The sequence below is a fragment of the Spinacia oleracea genome, chromosome 1, assembly GCF_020520425.1.
Source record: "Spinacia oleracea cultivar Varoflay chromosome 1, BTI_SOV_V1, whole genome shotgun sequence".
Taxonomy (NCBI): Eukaryota; Viridiplantae; Streptophyta; class Magnoliopsida; order Caryophyllales; family Amaranthaceae; genus Spinacia; species Spinacia oleracea.
In genome coordinates this window covers 134954215-134973817 of record NC_079487.1, presented here as the reverse complement: position 1 = coordinate 134973817, position 19603 = coordinate 134954215, and the positions used below count along the sequence as shown (strand labels likewise).

The following is a 19603-nucleotide window of genomic DNA, read 5'->3' as shown; positions in this document are numbered from 1 at the left end:
GAAGGTGATTCATAAATTTTTAGACAGTGCAGATTTTTAAATTTAATTCTTCGTGTTGGTTAGATCAATGAACCGTGAAGCATTTAGTGGAGCTTCACTATTTGTTAATTGCTACGACCAACCTTAGGAGTTACTCCCTCCGTCCCGGAATACTCGATCCGGTTTGACCGGCACAGAGTTTAAGAGACTTGAATTGACTTATTTAATTTAATAGGTAGTAGTTGATAGTGGGGTATTATTTTAATGTAGTTAGTGGGAAATGTGTAAAGGGGTGGGGTTGGGGGAGAGTAGGGGTTGAATTTTTAATTAGTTTTTGTATGGAGTAGGAGGTGGGTGGGATAATAGCGGGTGGAGTGAGAAATAATATAATATTGTTAGAATATTTCCATTTTTAGAAACAGGTCAAGTATTAAGGGACGGCCCGATAAGGAAAACAGGTCAAGTATTCCGGGACGGAGGGAGTAGGACACAGAGGGATGGAAGATCGATGTAGAATGTCCTACATACTGCGTCAGTACAAAGGTTTGTGTCTTGAAATACGTAAACTTTGAATCAGAGTATTGTGGTTTGTGTTAGAAGGAGATTAAGATTGTGGTTTATTGAGTTCAGGAAGATTGATCTGTACCTGAAACTCCTGAAGTTAAAGTTTGTGATGTAGAGTTTGTCTTGTGACTGCTGCATTCAGCAATGTTCAGAAAATAGGATGTACAAATTCATCTGATGAGATTCTTGTCTTTCAGTTGATGAAATTATTGATCTTTTGTGGCTTTGATTATGAGCCTATCTGGCTAAAGCTTGAGCTTGGTTCCGTAGTTCGGTCAAAGTGAAGCTTGAATAAATGGCATCAGTACAAAAGCTTGTGCGTAGAGTTAATTAATTGTATAGAGTTGTGCTTGCTGGGCATTACAGTAATCTAAAGATGGTTGTGGGCTGGGCCAAACGAAGGCCCGACTGACTCGGCACGAGCACAAAGTCGTAGGCCATGGGCAGCCTTTTTTTGGAAAAAGCACGACAATACATGACTCGAGCCGGCACGCTAAATTTAGGCTTAGTCATGATTCACGAAAGGCCCGGGCAGCCCGAAAGCCCATGGACTTGGGGGCCTGTTTTTGAACTTTTCAGCCCAACCCAATACAATGTGGGCTGGGTGTGGACTTGACTCGACCCGCCCTGATACAATGTGGGTTTGGCATGGACTCAGCCTGACCCGGCCCTCCCCACGGCCATCTTTACAGCAAACCTGTAAAGATCCCATGCCAATATGCCATGAACAAAGGGTCTTTCACGTAATGACGCAAGCCGTAAACCTCTATTATTCGGCCACAAAAGGCCTGTTCATCAGAATCTTTCACGGTAGTCAATCAAGTTCGTATCCTTAACTCACCTTGGGTACACTTTGACAGTGATCGTAAATTTCAGGCAACAAGCCAATGTCATATATTCACATAATCCAAGAATATCAAATATGTAACTCATTTCAACATAATCAGCAACTAAATTGACCCCAAAGATTTATCTATACAAGTATTTTGCTTTAGTGATTCACTATTTACAAGAAAGGAGCAAAATACAAGGGTTCAAAACTTTTCCTCCCCTTCAATATCCTCAAAACAGTCTAAACAAAGTAAGATGTCATCATCATCTCCCTATTCAAATGCTTCATCTTCAATATCCTACAAGTTTTCTTGCTCCATAGCACGGATTATAGGATTATCTTCCAAGTATTCGTCATCATCATCATCATCATCCAGCTCATCCAAGTCGTCTAACAAAGACTGGTTCACTTTCTTGCGAGATTGTCTCCTGTGCTTCTTTGACTCCAGTCTTGGCTCAGATAGTGTCACACCCATTTCTCCCACCTTGTTCCTGTAATATAAAGTAGAGGTGATTAAAATTCGGGTCAGGCCGCCGGGTAGGTAGTGGATATTAGGTCATACCCGCTCCATACCCGCCTGCCCCGCCCCGCCCCGCCTCCTACCCGCCCGCATGTCTTATACCCGCATTCTTTGAATTTTTTTTACAAATTTTACTAATATATAAGCCCATTTACTCCATTTGCACATTTGGATGAAAAGTTGAAAACCCTAGTAACTTAGTCAGTGAAGCCGGCGCCTCCTTCTCTTCGTCGGCGAGCCTCCATCTCATTCCGTCTTCCGTCGAGCCTCCTTCTCATTCCGTCTTCAGTCGAGCCGGCGAGCCGCACTCATCCCTCAAAGTCAGTTTTACACTTCGTTTATCTACACTTCGTTTATCTATAATTCGTTTATTTACAATTCGTTTATCTACTTCCTATTCGATTAATTTGAATTCCTCTTTCGTTTTTTGGTGATTATAATAGTAATGTGATTTTTGGGAGTTGTTAATTACACTGAATAATTCAAATTCTGAAATTATGTGTGGAATTTAATCCTTTGAAACAGAATAATAATGAGAATTTGGTTTAGAAATTTCTCTATATTTTGACTTGAGTAGCTAAGAAATTTAATACTTGGTATCGAATATGGAGTATGGAAGGACTTTTCTTTATTCAGCTATTTTTAAAAAGCATATTTGAAGTCTCAGTCTGTTCCTCTGCTTGGACTGTGTACTGATGAACAATATACTTCTGGAATTGAAAATTATGGATGTAGTAACTGGTAAATAGTAATGTTGTGTGAAATAGAATAAAAAAGGGCAATTACATTAGCAAATTATTATTAACTGGTAAATAGTCAATAGTTTTGCTATTTTATTATTTGATGTTTTAATTGAGGATCTCCCTGAGATGCGCTTCAACTTGGCAATTTGCATTAGCAAATTATTTTCAGACGTAGAGTAATAATTTATGATATATTAAAATCTAATTTAGACTCTAATTATATAAATTTATGCAATTTTGCAGGTGGTGGTGTCGTTAAGGTGGTGAATATATATGATATTGAGGACGATGTCGAAGATGAAGATGATGCAAGATTGTATATGGGAGCAAATGTTGTGTGTATTGATTGAGATTTGTGTATTTCTTTAAGTAATTTATGGTGAAATTATTAATTTTCGGTATTTAAGAACGTTCTAAAAATACTTTTATTGTTAGTTTGAGAACATTGATAAACATGTCATATAAACAAGATTTTTTTTATTATTTTATTATATTATTAAGGAGGCGGGTACAGGCGGGTAAAAGCGGTTGGTGGATATCCACGTGGGTGGTGGAGCGGGTACGATTATAGGAATGTACCCGCATAGGCGGGTGTGGACGAAAAAATTATACCCGCTGCGGGTGGCGGGTAGGTGATGGGTGTAAATTTTTTTGGCGGGTACGGGTGCGGGGGAGGGGGCCCCGTACCCGCACCCGCACCGCCCATTTGCCATCCCTACAGGCCGGGCTTTAACACCAAAAAGCAAGCCCAAACCCATAAATTTGATGTGGGCTTTGCGGGCTGAAACAGGCTTTTTCGGGCCGGGTTTGGTTTTGGTCTAAGAACATATTTTAGGCTACCCAAACCCGCTCTTTTTCGGGTTGGGTCGGGCTATAGTTGATCAGATCTAATATAAAGAGACCAAGATAAGTAACAAGCAACTCAATACGGAGTATTAGAGATTCTCTTGCACAAAAAACAGTAAGAAAAATATTTACAATACCTTACGTCGCCCTCCCTCTTCGTGCCCATTGTTCTTAGTTGGAATTCCTCCCTTACTTTAATTTCATCCAGTAGTTGAAAGTAATACGGATATCTCTCCCAATCTCCATTTACCACACATCCAGGTTCACCAATGTGCAAGCAATTGTTGAATGTGCATCCTTTAGGTTTGTTTGCTTCCAGTTTTTTCTGGATCTGAATATACAGTTTATCAGTTGTATGCAAATGAATGTAGAAGAAAACAGGAAGATAGAAAAAACATTTACGACCCGTTTGGTAGCCGGCCATAAATTGTGTAAATGGGAATAAATTTGTATGTAAATTTGTAAGGAAAAACAATATGTAATCCCATGGTGATACAAGTTCACTCAAAATTATCTCTTTTTCTTTATAAATTTTCATTACCGTTGGTATTAGGCGGGAATGAAAATTTATGAAGAACAACACCAAGTTTGAGACAAAATTTCATTACCATTGACATCATGATTTTATTTTCTTGCCAAATTACACTTAGATTTTATTCTCATTCCTCCCATTTATTACCGACTACCAAATGGGCTGTTATATCTGTTTTAAATTGAAATGAAACCGAAGTTACCTCAGGGAATGCCTGTGCGAGGGTCTGTTTTGTCACCTTCATTAGACTAGGTTGGCTGAAACCTGGGGTATCAGCTAGATATCCACCTCCAGCTAATGGTAGCAAAGATACGTTTCGAGTTGTGTGTTTCCCTCTTCCACTTCTAGCAGAAACTTCTCCAACTCGCTGCTCGTCAAACCATTTGCTGCCTGAAATCTGATAGTTCACATTTCAGAACAGAGGACAATTAAGCTATGAACCTTTCGGAATAACATTATAATTTGTAAAATTAAGAGATGAGAGGATCATAGAAAACAAGAGGGATTTGAAACCCACATGATCAAACAAGCTACCGTCTTCCATAAGGGTGGGGGTTTGATCAGTGCTTCGCAAGGCATTAATCAGACTGGACTTCCCAACACCACTTGGACCAACAATCACTGTTGTCCTATCTCTCAAGTAAAATGCGAGGGAATCAAGTCCGCGTTTTGACTCAACGCTGCAAAATATGGGTATGTATCCCCACTGACGAAGCCTAGTTTTCCACTCAACCAGAACCTGCATATTCCATCATCAAAACTGACCAACTTTAGAAACAAAGAATCACTAAAACAGATAGAGTACCAATGATTTAAAATAAAATAAAAAAAGAGCTTGTGAATCCACATGAGCCGCAACATAGACATTGGATAAGTTTAGGTCACACAATATGGCCAACCAAGCAAAATCGACCAACTTAGAGGCCGTTGAACCTGTAGGTAAAACACTTTGTTTTACTTCGCTCTCAAAAATTCAAAGAGAATAATACTCGTTCCCCCCTCTTTCATACACAACCCTAGAAAGCCTCAAGGAACAAGTAAACACACTAGCTAAATAAGTCAAAGACGAACTACTTTACAGATATCGATGTGAGCATAAGCTCCCGGCACTAGAAGATTGCATTCTTTTCAGCTTTCCCGTTGTTTGTAACTCTGAGTCTCTGACATATATTAGAGAGTAACTCTAATCTCAACCTAGGATCATTATGGTTTACGCCTACTCTGTTAGGAATGTCCTCTGACAAATCTTATCCTACTCAGACCAAACATGTTTCTTCAACCAAATTGTGAAAATATACACATTCTCTAAGTTTCACCAATCTGAAAACACAAACTTCAGCACCCAGCATATTAATTGCAGCGGACACAGTAAAATGCTACGCAACTACTATTGTAATACTCCCTCTATTGAATAACACACGCATGCTTTCGAGGTTGAAGTTTGACCACTAATTTCTCTAAAATCAAATTGAATTGAGATGAGCAAGCCAAATAAACAAAAGAGTGTGATCATTAAACCTACAACAGTTCCTAGCAAAATTCCATGACACCACTAAAAGGATAGGCTACTTGCAATCTTGCATTAAAAGATTGTCTTCCTGTCTTTTGTCAGTTGTCACTTAACATTGAGGGTAATATTATGTAAGTAGGTAAGTAAAATCATAAGCACTAAACACCTGCATTGTATTGAACTTGCTCCCACGCGACTATACAACTCTCTTCAAAGTCTTCAACACTCCATTCCCTATGTTAGTTCACAAAAACTTACGCACATTGCCTCCGAGCACCATCAGACAGAACAAAATTTTCAGTTTTCAAAGTACTACACTGCAGTGAGCTCACTTAAATTTTACAACTAACATACCATACACTCTTAAAAACGTGGAAAACACACATACAACACACACATCAAAATACTGTTTTTCAGTTACAAATTTCAGCTCAATCATGCTAAAAGCTGAACCTGGATTCTTTTTAACTTGCTCAAAAGTATCATCCAACTTGCTCCAATGCCCTATTTACCCATCATTTCACAAAATATTATGTATGTTTGTCTCTAAACATCATCAAACTCGAAGCACAACTTTCAACATCCAAAACATTTTCAAGGTTTTAAGCTCAATCAATCAAACACTACGCAGCTAACCTAACAGGCTAATATACTGATGTTCTCCCTCCATTCCACTACCACATTATCTATCTACCAAACAGTACTTTGTTAATTCCTCATATGTCACACAAAATATCAGTACAACAACCCGCAATGCCACTCCAAAAGTTCAAAACATATACACATTTGAGCAACAAATTTTAACTAATCTGGTAATCAACAACAATCTAATCAATGCTAGACACGCAAACCTCATCGCGAACGAGCTCGCATTTGTTCAGAGCAAGAGTGAGAGGAAATCCAGCAGACTCAGCCTCAACCAAAAACCTAGTTAACGAATACGGCTCAACCTTAGGCTGATCCAGCGAGAACACCACCAGAAAATGATCAGCATTCGCAATCGGAGGGTCAGGAATCTCCGACTTCCGAGGAAACACATTCTCTATCATGCCCCGGCGATCCACCCAATCAATTGACCCTACCAAAACCCTATCCCCTACTAAAACCCTCCGCTTAATCTTCTTCAACACGGCTCTCACCACGCATAGAAGCTCAATTCCGCCAGAACCTTCTGGAATGTGCGTATTCTCCATCTCGGAAGCTCCAGAGTCTTCTTCTTCTGGAGGAGGAGTGGATTGTACAACAACGCGCATGAAGTTGGCTTGAGCTGAAGCTACAGTTCCTACGGCTTGATTAGGAGAGAGACTCTGAGGTTTCGAGAGTGAGGAAAGAGAAGATTGTGTGTGTTTGGTGCGTGTGAATTCACGCGCCGCCTTGAGCGCGTTTGATTGAGCTTGCTTGCTTTTGTCATGGATGTTTCTGCAAACAATTGTAGTGGTGAGGGGAGAGAATCGGCGTCGGAGAAGGAGGAAGGTGGCGGTGGTGGGAGGAGCTAGATACGGTGACGCGTGGTGGCGGAGGAGAGAGAATGAGATTACCGCCATTTTTTAAACGGTGACTCTCGGTGGAAGTTTTCAGTCTAATCCATTTGTTTTCTGCTCCAATTCTTACAAGGGGTCACTGGAAATTGGAAAGATAGAAGGTTCCAGATGTTTCTGAACTTTGAGGCTATTTTTGTGTGGGTTTGGGTTCAGAATTCTGAATACTTTGGGCTTTTAGATATTTGAATGAAATCGTGCCTAGTTCTAAATGTGAAGGTGGCCAGGCCAGCCACCGACACCGACCACCGACCACCGTGCCAAGGTGGAAATCATTCACAAGCATCACACCCACGTATATAGCCGCTAGATAGACTTTTAGTTTAATTGATTAGGTGTCGGCTCACTAATAAGGTCGATTGAGGTGGATTAGAAATTTGGCGAGAAGACATGGAGAGGCCGTGAGGGGGTTCGATAAAAAATGTTGGATGAGCAGTTCATATTAAATTATGCCTGGTTTTGATTTGTTGTGCTTGGCGTATGGCTGGTCAGGGTTGGGTCAATAAACTCAACCTAATGGCTAGATGGGTTGGATCGATAAATATAATGGTATAAAGGCAAGAAAAACAAATGAAAATGATTTATGCAAATCCTCTTAAATTGATAAGAGTAAAGTCATCTCAATATGGTCAATGACTATGTTAAAACATGTTCAAAAACGGGTTTAGAACTAGTTAATGGCACGAGTAGTATAATTTATCTCAAAATTTACGGAGTATGAAATTCAATACATTTAAATTCTCTAATAACAAAACTTCAAAGTTAATAATGAAAGAAAGTTATGCATGAGATATTAGGGGGGAAATGTCAACATGTTGTCCTAAGGTCGATGTCAAGGTGTCCACTTTTAATCAACAGATTAAAACATGAATTCTATATAAAGAAAATAAAATAAAATAACAGAAAATGTAAAGCTCTGCAACCCAAACATGTTTGTGTAACATTCTTTCCTATATTTTTCTTTAACCACTCAAGTATTTTGAACTTTGAAGTGTTCTAAAGGGCATAATTAATTTAGGTGTGATTTTTTTATATAGGAAGTGACTTCTCAAGGAAAAAATTCAAGCGTTGACATTTTGATTGATAAAAAGTTTTGACTTTTTTAATTACAGATAATATTGTCATATATTAAATATCAAATAAAATTTGCAAATGATATTATATGTTTAGTGACTTAGAGAGTGATGGATAGCTCAGTTGGTTAGAGCTTCCATCCCGGTTCCAGGTGATCCTGTGATCGATTCTCATCCCCGCCCTTTGTGGCTCATTCGCACCAAAAAAAAAATGTTTAGTGACTTATCTCATAGATTTTTTTAGGCTACCGTTTTTATCTGGGTGCATGGTAGATAAAATCCTAAATATACGGAAGCAAATAATTATAAAGAGAAAAAGATAAAAATAATAATAATTTATCATCTCGACTTTAACATCCAGAATGTTATGTTGTAATTTTTTTTTTATTTTTTTTTTTTTTTTGACATTGGCTATGTTGTAATTTTTGATACTGACCAAGTAAGTCGAACGATCACTAAATTTAGAAACGATAACAAACGTGAGAGTAGAATGTGGTTTTTCATACACCCACTTACGAACATAATTGCTAATCTTGATATGGGACACCATATGCTTTGGAGTTTGGACCGTATATATATGCATATTTAATTACCCTAATCCTTTCATTTTCTAGGCTTTTGTCTCTTGGCTTAATTACTCACATATACTACTCGTCCACTCTTATTCTTTTTGAGTGGGGAAATATTCAAAAGGGCAAATTTAGATCAATGGTTTTATTTTAAGTGTTGGAAATGTGATTGAACCAACAGTGTGTGGAAAGTGACATTAGAATATAGAAATGCTAATTGTAAATAAAATTAAATTTTTCTGACTTTTTTTGTGAGACACAAAAAATCAAGTAGCTAAAAAGAACAAACAAGAGACGAAATGAATATTAAACAATAATAGTCAATAATCGAATTAATCCTTAATCGGTTTTGCAAGTCACACATATTTGAAGTGAGAGAAAATGGTAAGGGAATTCTCTTTCAAAGAGCCCCGTAAACCTTAAAGTCACGAGTTTAAACATTTGCCACCAAATCAAGCCTTCCTTAAAGATAACAACTTTGTCTTTTCACAAGTATGCCGAATATTATTTGTCTCTTATAATTACTCCGTAATTAAATAGGCAATAAAGAAGGACATACCCATTCAGGCTTTGAGTACTTCTTAACAACTTTGTTTTCGTTGCCAAAGATTCATGGGTGTTGTAAGCTGATCAAAGGAGGAAGTAAAAATCTCATGCTGTGATGTATCACCAAAAACATAACACCAACAAAGAGACAAAATAGAGAAAAGATAAAACTGCTTGCTGTCATATTTTTTTGGACCGATTATGGATCGAACAAATGATGTAATGGTACAAAAAATGAAATGAAATGGTATTTTTTAAATAAGAATGACATTTTGTAAAAAAACAAATGGTGTTTTGTTAAAAAATGGTACTTGTTTTTTAAAGAATGGTACATTTTAAAAGAAAATGGTACTTGTTTTTTAAAGAATGGTACATTGTAAAAGAGAAATGGTACTTCATGTCACTTTCTCTCTCCTCTTTTTCTGTCATTCTCTTCTCTTTTATTTATTAATTTTGTCCTTTTTCGGTTGTACTATTCATTTTGTCATATTCCTAATTTGTTTGATGTTGGTGTGAATTTACGAAAATACCCCTATGATGTGTTTGCTCACACAACACAACATGCCCCTCTCCAACCTCGGATCAAAGTAGCACTCAACAAGCTCCTATCACTTATGCCTTTGTGTCATCAAATATGTATTTTAGATAATTTAGTGGCTTGCTAGCTTAGATGAACAAGTACAATAGATAATTGTTTTAAAAAATAATCAAACAATAGATAATTGTGATATACGTATTACGAAGTACAAATTAATCTTTTTAAATTAGTAGGCAAATCAACACGAATGATAGAATTTTATTAAATTCTTTAAGCCTTATCAAAGAAGAGGAATCTAGTCATCAATTAGTTGGCTTAGATTGGTTCAATTCTATGTCTTTGGAATACATTACTCCTGTGAGGCTAGATAACTACTTGAACACTAACATAATACCTTAATAAACATCAAAAGGCCTTGCACGTACTAACTTAACTTTTATCCAATTTTTGGAAAATTTTAACATATTTTATTTAACTTTTATATTATATATATAATTTTTTTAATGGATAAACAGTTTAAAGGATTACGTAGTTATCTTTATACATTATATAGTGATTTTGAGAAGATAATTTTTATTAAAGAAAATTGTTTTATCAATAAAAAAAAGATAAATTTCACATTATACTGAAATAACTTTTAAACATTTTAATTTTACTTTATTCTAATATATAATATTTATTTTACACCACCTTTAAATAAGAATATATGTGTGAATTCACTTAGCTTGTGTCACTTAACTTGCTAATAATGTGGTAAAACGATGGGAAAAAAAGGTTGATGTATCTACGATTTTTTGTTTGCCAAAACATTGCAATTTGACATTTTAAAGAAAAAATACCTTTATTTTGAATAATCAAGTCATTTCGTATAGAAACAACTAACAAATATGTATTTCTATTTGCATACAGGTTAAAACTTTTATTCATAATAGGTAATATACTAATGCCACACATATGTCAAAAAAGAATTTACAAAAACAAACTATTCGGAAACCCGTGGACTATGGACCGTGGTGTACGTAGAGCATGGTGCACCAATAAAAACACGTGTGTATAAGCAAAAGAACATGATACTACAATAAAAGAACATGCGATATAATATTTCACTTTTTTGTTATAAAAATAATATATTAATTTACTATTTATTAAAAACCTAAATAAAAAAAATTACTCATGTTCTTTTCTCGTAACCAGATGTTCTTTCCATTATATACTAGTGTTCTTAAGGTGCACCATGCTCTATGTGCACCATGGTCCACCTTCTAAATTGCGAACTACTCGGTAATAAATTGCCAGACGAAAGCATAACGTACTTACGAAGTATATAGTAGTAGAAGAAGAACACTTGAACTTGCAACTTCAAATTAAATTACTTACACACTATCCTTTCAAAATAAAAATAAAAAAGAATCTTACAAACACGACGTTCATTCATAAAATTATGTACAAATGTTGTCCACCCACTAAAGCAATACATGGTTCGAATTCAAAACCCCTAAACTAATATACGAGGGACTACATGTTTGAAATCTCAACCTCCTGTTAAATATAAGTTCATTCAATCAATATATCACAATATTTATATGTCTATTTTTTAGTTTGTACAACTAATACATAGTAATTTTGTAAAAACAGGGATTTGGACTGTGACCTGTGACTGACCCGATAAAATATACTCCCTTAAATGGATTATGGATATGTAGAACTTCTTGAGTTCAATACGGAGTACATGTCTTCCTTCCTTATTATGTGTTGGCCAAAAAAATTGATTCATGATTATTTCCTCAGATTTTATCGATCATTTTCCCATAATTAAGTCCAAAGATTTTGGAACTTAAATAATTGAAAACTTGAAAATGAACCCAACCGATGGTGATCCCACGACAAGAAAATCAGACGACTCAGATTATCAGACAAGATGATTAATCATACACGTGGAACGGCATGAAGTAGTGGGCCCCATTTGATACTTCTTCGTGTGGCCTTCATTTTCCAAAAACAAAAATAAAATAAAATGAAAGATCACTTATATTAATTAATAAAAAATCTTAATTTACTTTTTATATTAATAAATTAAAAATGATATATACAATTCTAAAAGTAAAACAATAGCTAATATGGGGTATCAAACATATTTCGCCGACTCGTAATTTTGACATACATTTCTAAATTAATTCTAATATAGAAGATATACTCTGTATTAAATGTTTGTTTACAATCATAACGGCTGCATAAATCAGTATCCTTAAATAATTAGTTAATTATTATCTTTAATTTGTTATACCACATGAGTTGTATCTTGTATGTGGTTAGGATTTTCATGGAGGCATGATGCAATTCTTAAATTTGGTTGGTGAAATTTGATCCTAGCTTGATCAATCACAAAACATTCACATCAATTTGATATATGATGGAATATTATTTTATGATGCAATTGTTTGAAATTAAAGCTAAGTTCAATAGTACTCCAACTTGGATTGATCTTAGAATTTGTCCATTCCTTGGTTATTTATTTGTATTTTATAGATCATGGAACATTCCTGTCTACTTCTATATAGTTGTATAATAATATTCAAACCATAAATCTTTGTCAATGAAATTAACAAGATTATGGGTGTGATGTGTTAAATAATTCTATGCATGTAAATTAAATTAAACGATTGCTACTTTGTAGTTTAATTATATTTATACAACTTGATGAGTTGATGTGGTAAGAAAAATGGATAAACATATGAGGTAGACCTTGTTGTATTTCACCATTAATTACTAGTAAGTTTTAAAGATCCGTTTGTTATTGATTTGTTTTCATGTTTATATGTTTTAGACAATTTAAAACAACCATTTGGTCATTCATCAATCTCCTCCTCTTATCTCGATCCATACCTTTCCTTCTTTACTTTCTAGAGTTAAATTTTTAGTTTAACTGACCAAAGTTATGATTAATTTGATATTTTTAGAGTTTGACTATTTTCAATCGTTTTCTTCAATTACCTGATCTAGTTTACCCAAAAACATAAAATAAGGACTCACTTACTTTACACATTGCAAACGTTTCTCCATGATTTTTGTTGCTACATTTACATAAAAGATCTTTACATGATATAGCTAGAAATCAACAATTTCATTGGAGCTATTCTCACCCGGTAAGGAAACAAAGCACAATACCATGCACCTCCACAATATTTTAGAATTAAGTTAATTATATTATATTACCACCAATAAAAAGACAAGTAGTACTATTACAAAGTCTTTTGGGTCTCATATAACAATAAAGTAATTTCTACATGGATGAAGAATCGCGAACATGAAATTTACAAAGTATCAGGCAAATAGGCAATAATGCATGTTCTTGTTTGAAAAAGATGACATCACAACTAAAGAAATTATCCATACAAACCCATCCTATTTCCAAGAGTTAAGGTGATCTAAATTCAGGTCATGCTTTAACAAAAAAAAAAAAAAACATGTCCAAGCTAGCTTGCAAAATTGGGTCTAGCTTATCTAGCCAACATGGATTTTTTCGGTATGAACTTGAGTTTTTAGGGCTACCTAAACCCGCACATTTTCCGACCAGATTAAATTTAGGACTATACTAAGCCTAAGTGATAGGAGTCAAATCAGACCGTTCTAATACTTTTACCTAAAAAACGAGCCGCTCAGATCATTCATGATTAACATTAATGATTAACATTATTTATACCTCATTACATTGACCATGAATTATTATTATTTCAAAAAAGAACACCTAAATCCCTTATTAAAAACGAGAAGTAATAAGATAAAAATATGACCTATATCATAAAATCATCATCCCTCAATCTTATTCTCATCTATCTCTCCCACCAAAACCGTAAAATGTCCACTGTAATGTGACTCGAGAATCTTACTCCTCCTTCATAGTCCTTGCTCATCCTGACGTGTCGATCGACCATGTCAAAACTTTATCTTCTTCCAGTTTTTTTCCATGTCTGCCCCACTCTCTTTTCTTTAATTTTTATTTTTCATTTTCCTAAAATTAAAATAATTCCCCACTCCTTTTTTCGAGGTTCTATAAATTCATACTCCATATCTCTTCTTTACATTCCCATTTCCTTCACAATCTATCCTATCCTCAAAAAAAAATCAATCACTGGAAATTTATCTCACTTTCTCTACCCTACCATTATTTTCAGGTATATTTTCTTCTCCCCTTTAGTTTAATTTTTGAATTTTTATAGTTTTTATTCATTTTTTCTAATTATATTCTGTATTTATTTTGATGGGGTTTTGCCATTTTGGGGTGTCTTAATTTTCTGTTGAAACTATTGTTTGAATAACCATTGCCATTGATTGCAAGTTTGTATCTTTTTTTATTTGCTACTTGTAGAGTTTGCTTATTTGGTGGAGTCATATACTCATGTACACACTTGATTCATATTACTATACTTTCTTGTTCTAATTTATCCAATGTGCAAATTGCCACTGTTTCTTGATTGACCTGCTGATTTTCTTCATCCCTTAATTATGAATCCAATCATACTTTTCATGGTTTGTTTGATGGGATCATGATATAATGCCTCATTCGGGCAATTAGTTTGATAATTTTGAGGTCTAAGTATACATTGATGATTTTCTTCATTCCTTAAGTATGAATCCAATAATACTTTTCATGATTTCTTTGATGGGATCATGATATAATGCCTCATTTGGGCAATTAGTTTGATGATTTTGATGTCTAAATATACACCCAGATCTAATTTCCTTGAATAATTTAGATTGCCCTTTCTAAAAGCCAGGACATTTTCAGATTTTCTATGTTAAACAAAGAGAAAAAGAAAGGGAAGGATCTCAATTTAATTATTATATATTTATATTACAATTCCAAAAGAAGAAATCTTCAATGTACTGATTAATTGGTTATTAGAATTGTGATTTGTATGGTTCTTTCAAATGTCTGTTAGTGGGGTAGGTGGTTGCTAGGAAGGTTAGTAACTTTAGAATATCACTTGAGATCTTTGCTTATAATATGCTTTACTGCCCCATGTGCTAGTTTATTCACTTTCTTGCTTTGAATCTACCTACCACAAGGACCACAACACCACTACCTTTTCATCCAATGATGTAGACGAGATTCAATCCATGAGTTTTGCGTTGGTGCCTCTAAACTTTATTAACTAAGCTAATTGACATACACATTATGCACGTTACTATATGTTAGTAATTGTTTTCATTTGGAAATTGTGAAATTTCAACTGTCCAACACTATAGCCTTATATAGTTCAATGGGAAGAAGAGAAGAACCATGACTCTTATAAAGAGGCCTTAATTTGAAATCTTTGAAGAATGATTCTAGGATCTCCTAACATTTACAAAGGGAGAAATGTCATTAGTGTTCTTACTTGATTCTAATTACCTCTTGCTCATGAAGATTTACTATGACATTTTACCTTCTGTTAGGGTGCGTTCTATTCAACTTATTTGACCTGATCTTATCTGAACTCGAATAGAGTTTTTTCGTGAAATATCCATGTCTTGCTCATTGCTGGTTAAATCTTAATTGGTTAACTTGTCAATTTTGACCCTGTATGATTCTTTACAGTTGATCTTCCCACATAATGGAAGTCGCCGCAGGATAATTCTGGCTATGTTCTATGGCCTTGACTGGTATTACTTGCTCTGATTCATTGCTTATGACTCATTAACTCATTTGACCCCCTGCCTTCTAGTCTTTTATTTAGCTTCTGCAGTCTGCACTATTTGTATCAAGGATTTATAGTACAGTAAAAATGATCACTTTTATTTGCAGCATGCTATTCTTTTTCCCGAACTGTTATTGATCTGATTGTAATTGTAACATATGATAGGTAATCGGGCAATGTGTGGGGGGAGAAACAACTCAGCAACAATTAGCGGTGGCTTTAATCTCAACAGAACAGTAACAGAAGATCTTAAAAGTGAAACTTCTGGCATGGCCAATGACCTTGGTTGGACAAAACATAGAAAGTCTTCTGTACATAAACTCCTTTTGATTTCTTCTGCTACTTCTTTCATTCATTGGTCGCGTAAAATCCCTATATGTGACGGGTATCACGAGTTTCTTTAGCTGCTGTTGTTGATAGTTTTAGTTTATTCTGGTCTTAGATTTTGAGTGATAGGGCCGATTAACCGGTCATTTTGGAAGATGCCTGGTTTTGTTAGTGAAAAGAAAAGGTTAACAAAATCAAACATGTGTTTTGGAAATCACTCCAAAGACGCTCGTGGGACAAGGTCTCGAGCTGTAGATGATTGCTATGTCCCTATTTTGCCGGGGCTACCTGATGATGTGGCGAAGCTATGCCTTGCGCTTGTCCCTCGAACTTCCTTCCCTTCAATGGGTGCGGTGTCAAATCAATGGAGGTCATTCATTCGAAGTAAAGAGTTCAATACCATAAGAAAGCAAGTTGGATTGCTTGAGGAATGGCTCTATTTGTTGTCCATTGACAACGAGGGAAATGAGAACCAGTGGGAAGTATTGGATTGTTTCGGTAAGAAGAACCGGGTTCTTCCACCCATGCCTGGTGAATTTAAGATGGCATTTGGTGTCGTGGCTCTTCACGGGAAGCTGTTAGTAATGGCTGGTTGTACAGTCTGTGAAGGGGCGTCATCTCCCACAGCTGATGTTTACCAATATGATTCATCTCTCAATAGGTACGTCTATGGTTGCGAATATGTGATACTTGCTAATCTTTCTTTTGTGGCTTTGGTTAATTGATGGTTTGAGCATGTCCCTTTGTTCAAAGCTGATTAGTATTTGTGCTATAAAAAGTCTGCTGTCACTAGTTTTCACTACTACTGCAGAAAATGTAGTTTGCAAGTGTCTGGGAAAAAAAATCTCTTTTACTAATCCAGATAGGTTAGGGCTCGTTCTGCATAACTGCCAGTTCCCTGTTTTTGGTTTTGAAAGTCAAATGATTTAGATTGAATCATGAACCAAAAAACAGGCATACCTATAGTAATCATGTTGGCAAAAAACTGGAAACTACTTTTTGTGGTTTTCATATTTGGTTTTCAGTTTTGTAGAAAAAGAAAATTGGAAACAAAAAATGATACCGAACGGGCCATTAGGTGTCAGGTTATACTCATACGAGTTTGCCAGTGGTGCGTAAATAACTACTCCATACTAGCTAATAGCTATTATGCCATGGAATGTACAAGTACAACATTGTGTATTATGCAATGGAATGTACAAGTACAACATTGTGCCATCTTGAGTGCTTTCAATTAGTAATATTCCTCACTCTTTTTATGTAAATGGGCTTAATTAGATCATCATTTGTAGAAATGGAATGTCAATGTCACTGTTAGGAGCATAGAGGGTTTAGCTCTTTTCTTTCTTTTTTTCTTTTTTTTTTTTTTTCTCTCAGGAAATACTTTGTATGTGCTTCATGTCTCTTTCTCTTCCTAGAAATGTGTTAAATTGATGTTGTGTGATATTTTATGCGCTTGATGCTTATTCTTTACCTATTCCTAGAATTGTGTTAAGTTCAGGGAAACCCTTAGTCGATAACCCTTTGTGATGTTCATAATTTCAGCTGGAGCAAGCTGTCAGATATGAACGTCGCACGTTATGATTTTGCGTGTGCTGAAGTTGGCGGGATGATCTATGCCGTGGGAGGCTATGGAGCAGACGGCGAGTCTCTGTGCAGTGCTGAGGTGTACAATCCTGATACTGACAAGTGGACTTTGATAGAGTCCCTTCGCCGCCCAAGGTGGGGTTGTTTCGCCTGCGCGTTTGAGGGGAAGCTGTACGTTATGGGTGGGAGGTCGAGCTTCACTATCGGACACTCAAAGTTTGTCGATGTGTACGACCCAGATAACCAAACTTGGTGCGAGATGAAGAACGGGTGTGTTATGGTTACTGCTCATGCTGTGGTAGGAGAAAAGCTGTTTTGTATCGAATGGAAGAATCAAAGGAAGTTAGCTATATTTAACCCTGAAGACGGTTCGTGGAAGATGGTTCCGGTTCCGGTAACTGGGAGTTTGAGTATCGGGTTTAGATTTGGTATACTTGATGGTAAGCTTTTGCTGTTCTCGCTTAAGGATGAGCCGGGGTATAAGACACTATTGTATGATCCCGAGGCAGCCCCGGGGTCGGAGTGGAAGACCACTGATATCAAGCCCTCCGGCTCGTGCTTGTATAGCGTGACTATGAAGGCTTGACGGGTACGTAGGAGTTTGCCATTTCCTGCTTAGCATGTTTTTCTTTGTCGCAGTAGGGTGTCAATTCGGATAAATGGGTCAAGTTCGGGTTTGGTTTGGGGTCGATTTCGGTGTGTCAAAAATATCAGAAATATTATATTAGTACAAAATATGAGAATGGGTCAAATCGGGTCGATTTTAGGTCATTCGGGATCTGTTCAGATCGGGTTTAGTTTTTTCTTTATAGTAATTTCAGGTCAGATTCGAGTCGGGTCAGGGATTGTCAGCCCTCATCTTTATCACTTGTCTCATCGTACTTGTTGTACACTTGTACTAGTTGTTTCAGGTTTGTAGCTTCGGTGTATCTTCAGTGTTCATTCGGGTTCTGTTCAGATCGGGTTTGGGTTTCTTTTAGTAACTTCAGGTCAGGTTCGAGTCGGGTTAGAGATTGCCAGCCTTAATCTTTATCACTTATCTCATCGTACTTGTTTGTACTCTTGTACTAGTTGCTTTCAAGTTTGTATCTTCAGTGTTCTTGATTAACGTCTGAATGTTCGATGTAATCAATGTGTGTATCATGTATTATGACTTAACCCTTTCGATCTTTGCTTTGGATCAGTTATAGATTTCGTGTGTTTTTTAATGTTATGGTGTAAATAAGCTAATCTGATACAAATTCTATACAACGTATTGCAATTTCCCTTACCCCGACCCGTACTAAGAAGTGCTCATCTTTGCTCATCGTTTTAGTAACCCTGACTAAGGTGTCACAAAAGCCAGGCTTTGTTACTCGCAATCGCAAAATACGTCCTTTTTTTTTAGTTTTGATTTAACAAAATAATAATTAGACGTTGATGTTTAGGTTCCCGATATTGCTACTTGATCCTTTCAACAAGAAAATTACATTTCATCCGTTTAAAAGTTGTAACACTTTTAATTTTGTCATTATTCATGACTTCAGGTACTAACGTTGGCGGTTAAGAGTTTCGTATATATATTTTTTAAAAAAAAATTCAACGTAAAACCGCTAACGGTATTAGCGGTTCATATATTAGAACCACTAACTGTGGTAGCAGTTTATTCTAAAGAACAACTAACAGTGGTAGCGGTTCTCTATGTTAAACCGGTACCAAATACGTAATATGAACCGCTAACAGTGGTAGCGGTTCTTTAATATAAACCGCTATTGGTGTTAGCGGGTCTAATATATGAACCGCTAATACCTTTAGCGGTTTTATGTTGATTTTTTTTTAAAAATCATACAAAGTTCTTACCCGATTCTCCATGGACGGTACCATGAGAATTAGTTTTTAAACCCAATGCAAATTGGGAATTAGTTTACGATTTAGCTATTTGTAGGGAAATCGTTCTTTCATTATACTCCATATGATTTTGTAATAATAAATTTTATAATTTTGGTTAGAGTTAATTTTTTTTTGAGATAAATATTTAGAGATAATTACGATCAAAGTTATACCCCTCCGTATTTATTTAAGAGATACACTTGGTCGGGCACGGGTATTAAGAAAAACAATTGAATGAAATAAAGTAATAAAACAAGTGGGGTTGAGTATATTTAATAAGTAAAATAAGTGGGTACCATGTCATTTTAGGGGATGGAGGGTGTGGATGGGTTGTAAATAGATTACGAGTATT

The 19603-nt window shown here is 35.8% G+C and overlaps 2 protein-coding genes across 3 annotated transcripts; one reads left to right on the top strand and one right to left on the bottom strand.

The window, feature by feature from the left end:
• Positions 1-1409: 1409 nt before the first annotated feature.
• LOC110794301 (small ribosomal subunit biogenesis GTPase RsgA 1, mitochondrial) lies at positions 1410-7287 on the bottom strand. The gene is made up of 5 exons (XM_021999251.2): positions 6378-7287; positions 4534-4755; positions 4219-4413; positions 3622-3815; positions 1410-1866 (listed from the first exon to the last, which is right to left on the bottom strand). The coding sequence occupies exons 1-5, from the start codon at positions 7068-7070 to the stop codon at positions 1674-1676; spliced, it is 1497 nt and encodes a 498-aa protein (XP_021854943.1). The 5' UTR covers positions 7071-7287; the 3' UTR covers positions 1410-1673.
• A 6324-nt stretch (positions 7288-13611) lies between these two features.
• Positions 13612-18571, top strand: LOC110794287 (F-box/kelch-repeat protein At1g67480). Of its 2 annotated transcripts, XM_021999231.2 has the most exons (4): positions 13612-13962; positions 15369-15433; positions 15634-16456; positions 17341-18571. In XM_021999231.2, the coding sequence occupies exons 3-4, from the start codon at positions 15951-15953 to the stop codon at positions 17966-17968; spliced, it is 1134 nt and encodes a 377-aa protein (XP_021854923.1). In that variant the 5' UTR covers positions 13612-13962; positions 15369-15433; positions 15634-15950; the 3' UTR covers positions 17969-18571. The 2 variants fall into 2 exon arrangements, with proteins under 2 accessions (XP_021854923.1, XP_021854932.1); XM_021999240.2 differs by lacking the exon at positions 15369-15433 and having other exon boundaries at positions 13806-13962.
• Positions 18572-19603: the final 1032 nt, after the last annotated feature.

Bases quoted from the DNA above. Each gene is read 5' to 3' on its own strand.
- LOC110794287 (XM_021999231.2), top strand. From the start codon at position 15,951: ATGCCTGGTTTTGTTAGTGAAAAGAAAAGGTTAACAAAATCAAACATG. The intron at 16,457-17,340 runs GTACGTCTATGG...TCATAATTTCAG, and splicing joins TATGATTCATCTCTCAATAG to CTGGAGCAAGCTGTCAGATA.
- LOC110794301 (XM_021999251.2), bottom strand. From the start codon at position 7,070: ATGGCGGTAATCTCATTCTCTCTCCTCCGCCACCACGCGTCACCGTAT. The intron at 4,414-4,533 runs GTGGGTTTCAAA...GTGAACTATCAG, and splicing joins ACGGTAGCTTGTTTGATCAT to ATTTCAGGCAGCAAATGGTT. The intron at 1,867-3,621 runs GTATTGTAAATA...TTTATATTACAG, and splicing joins AAGAGGGAGGGCGACGTAAG to GAACAAGGTGGGAGAAATGG.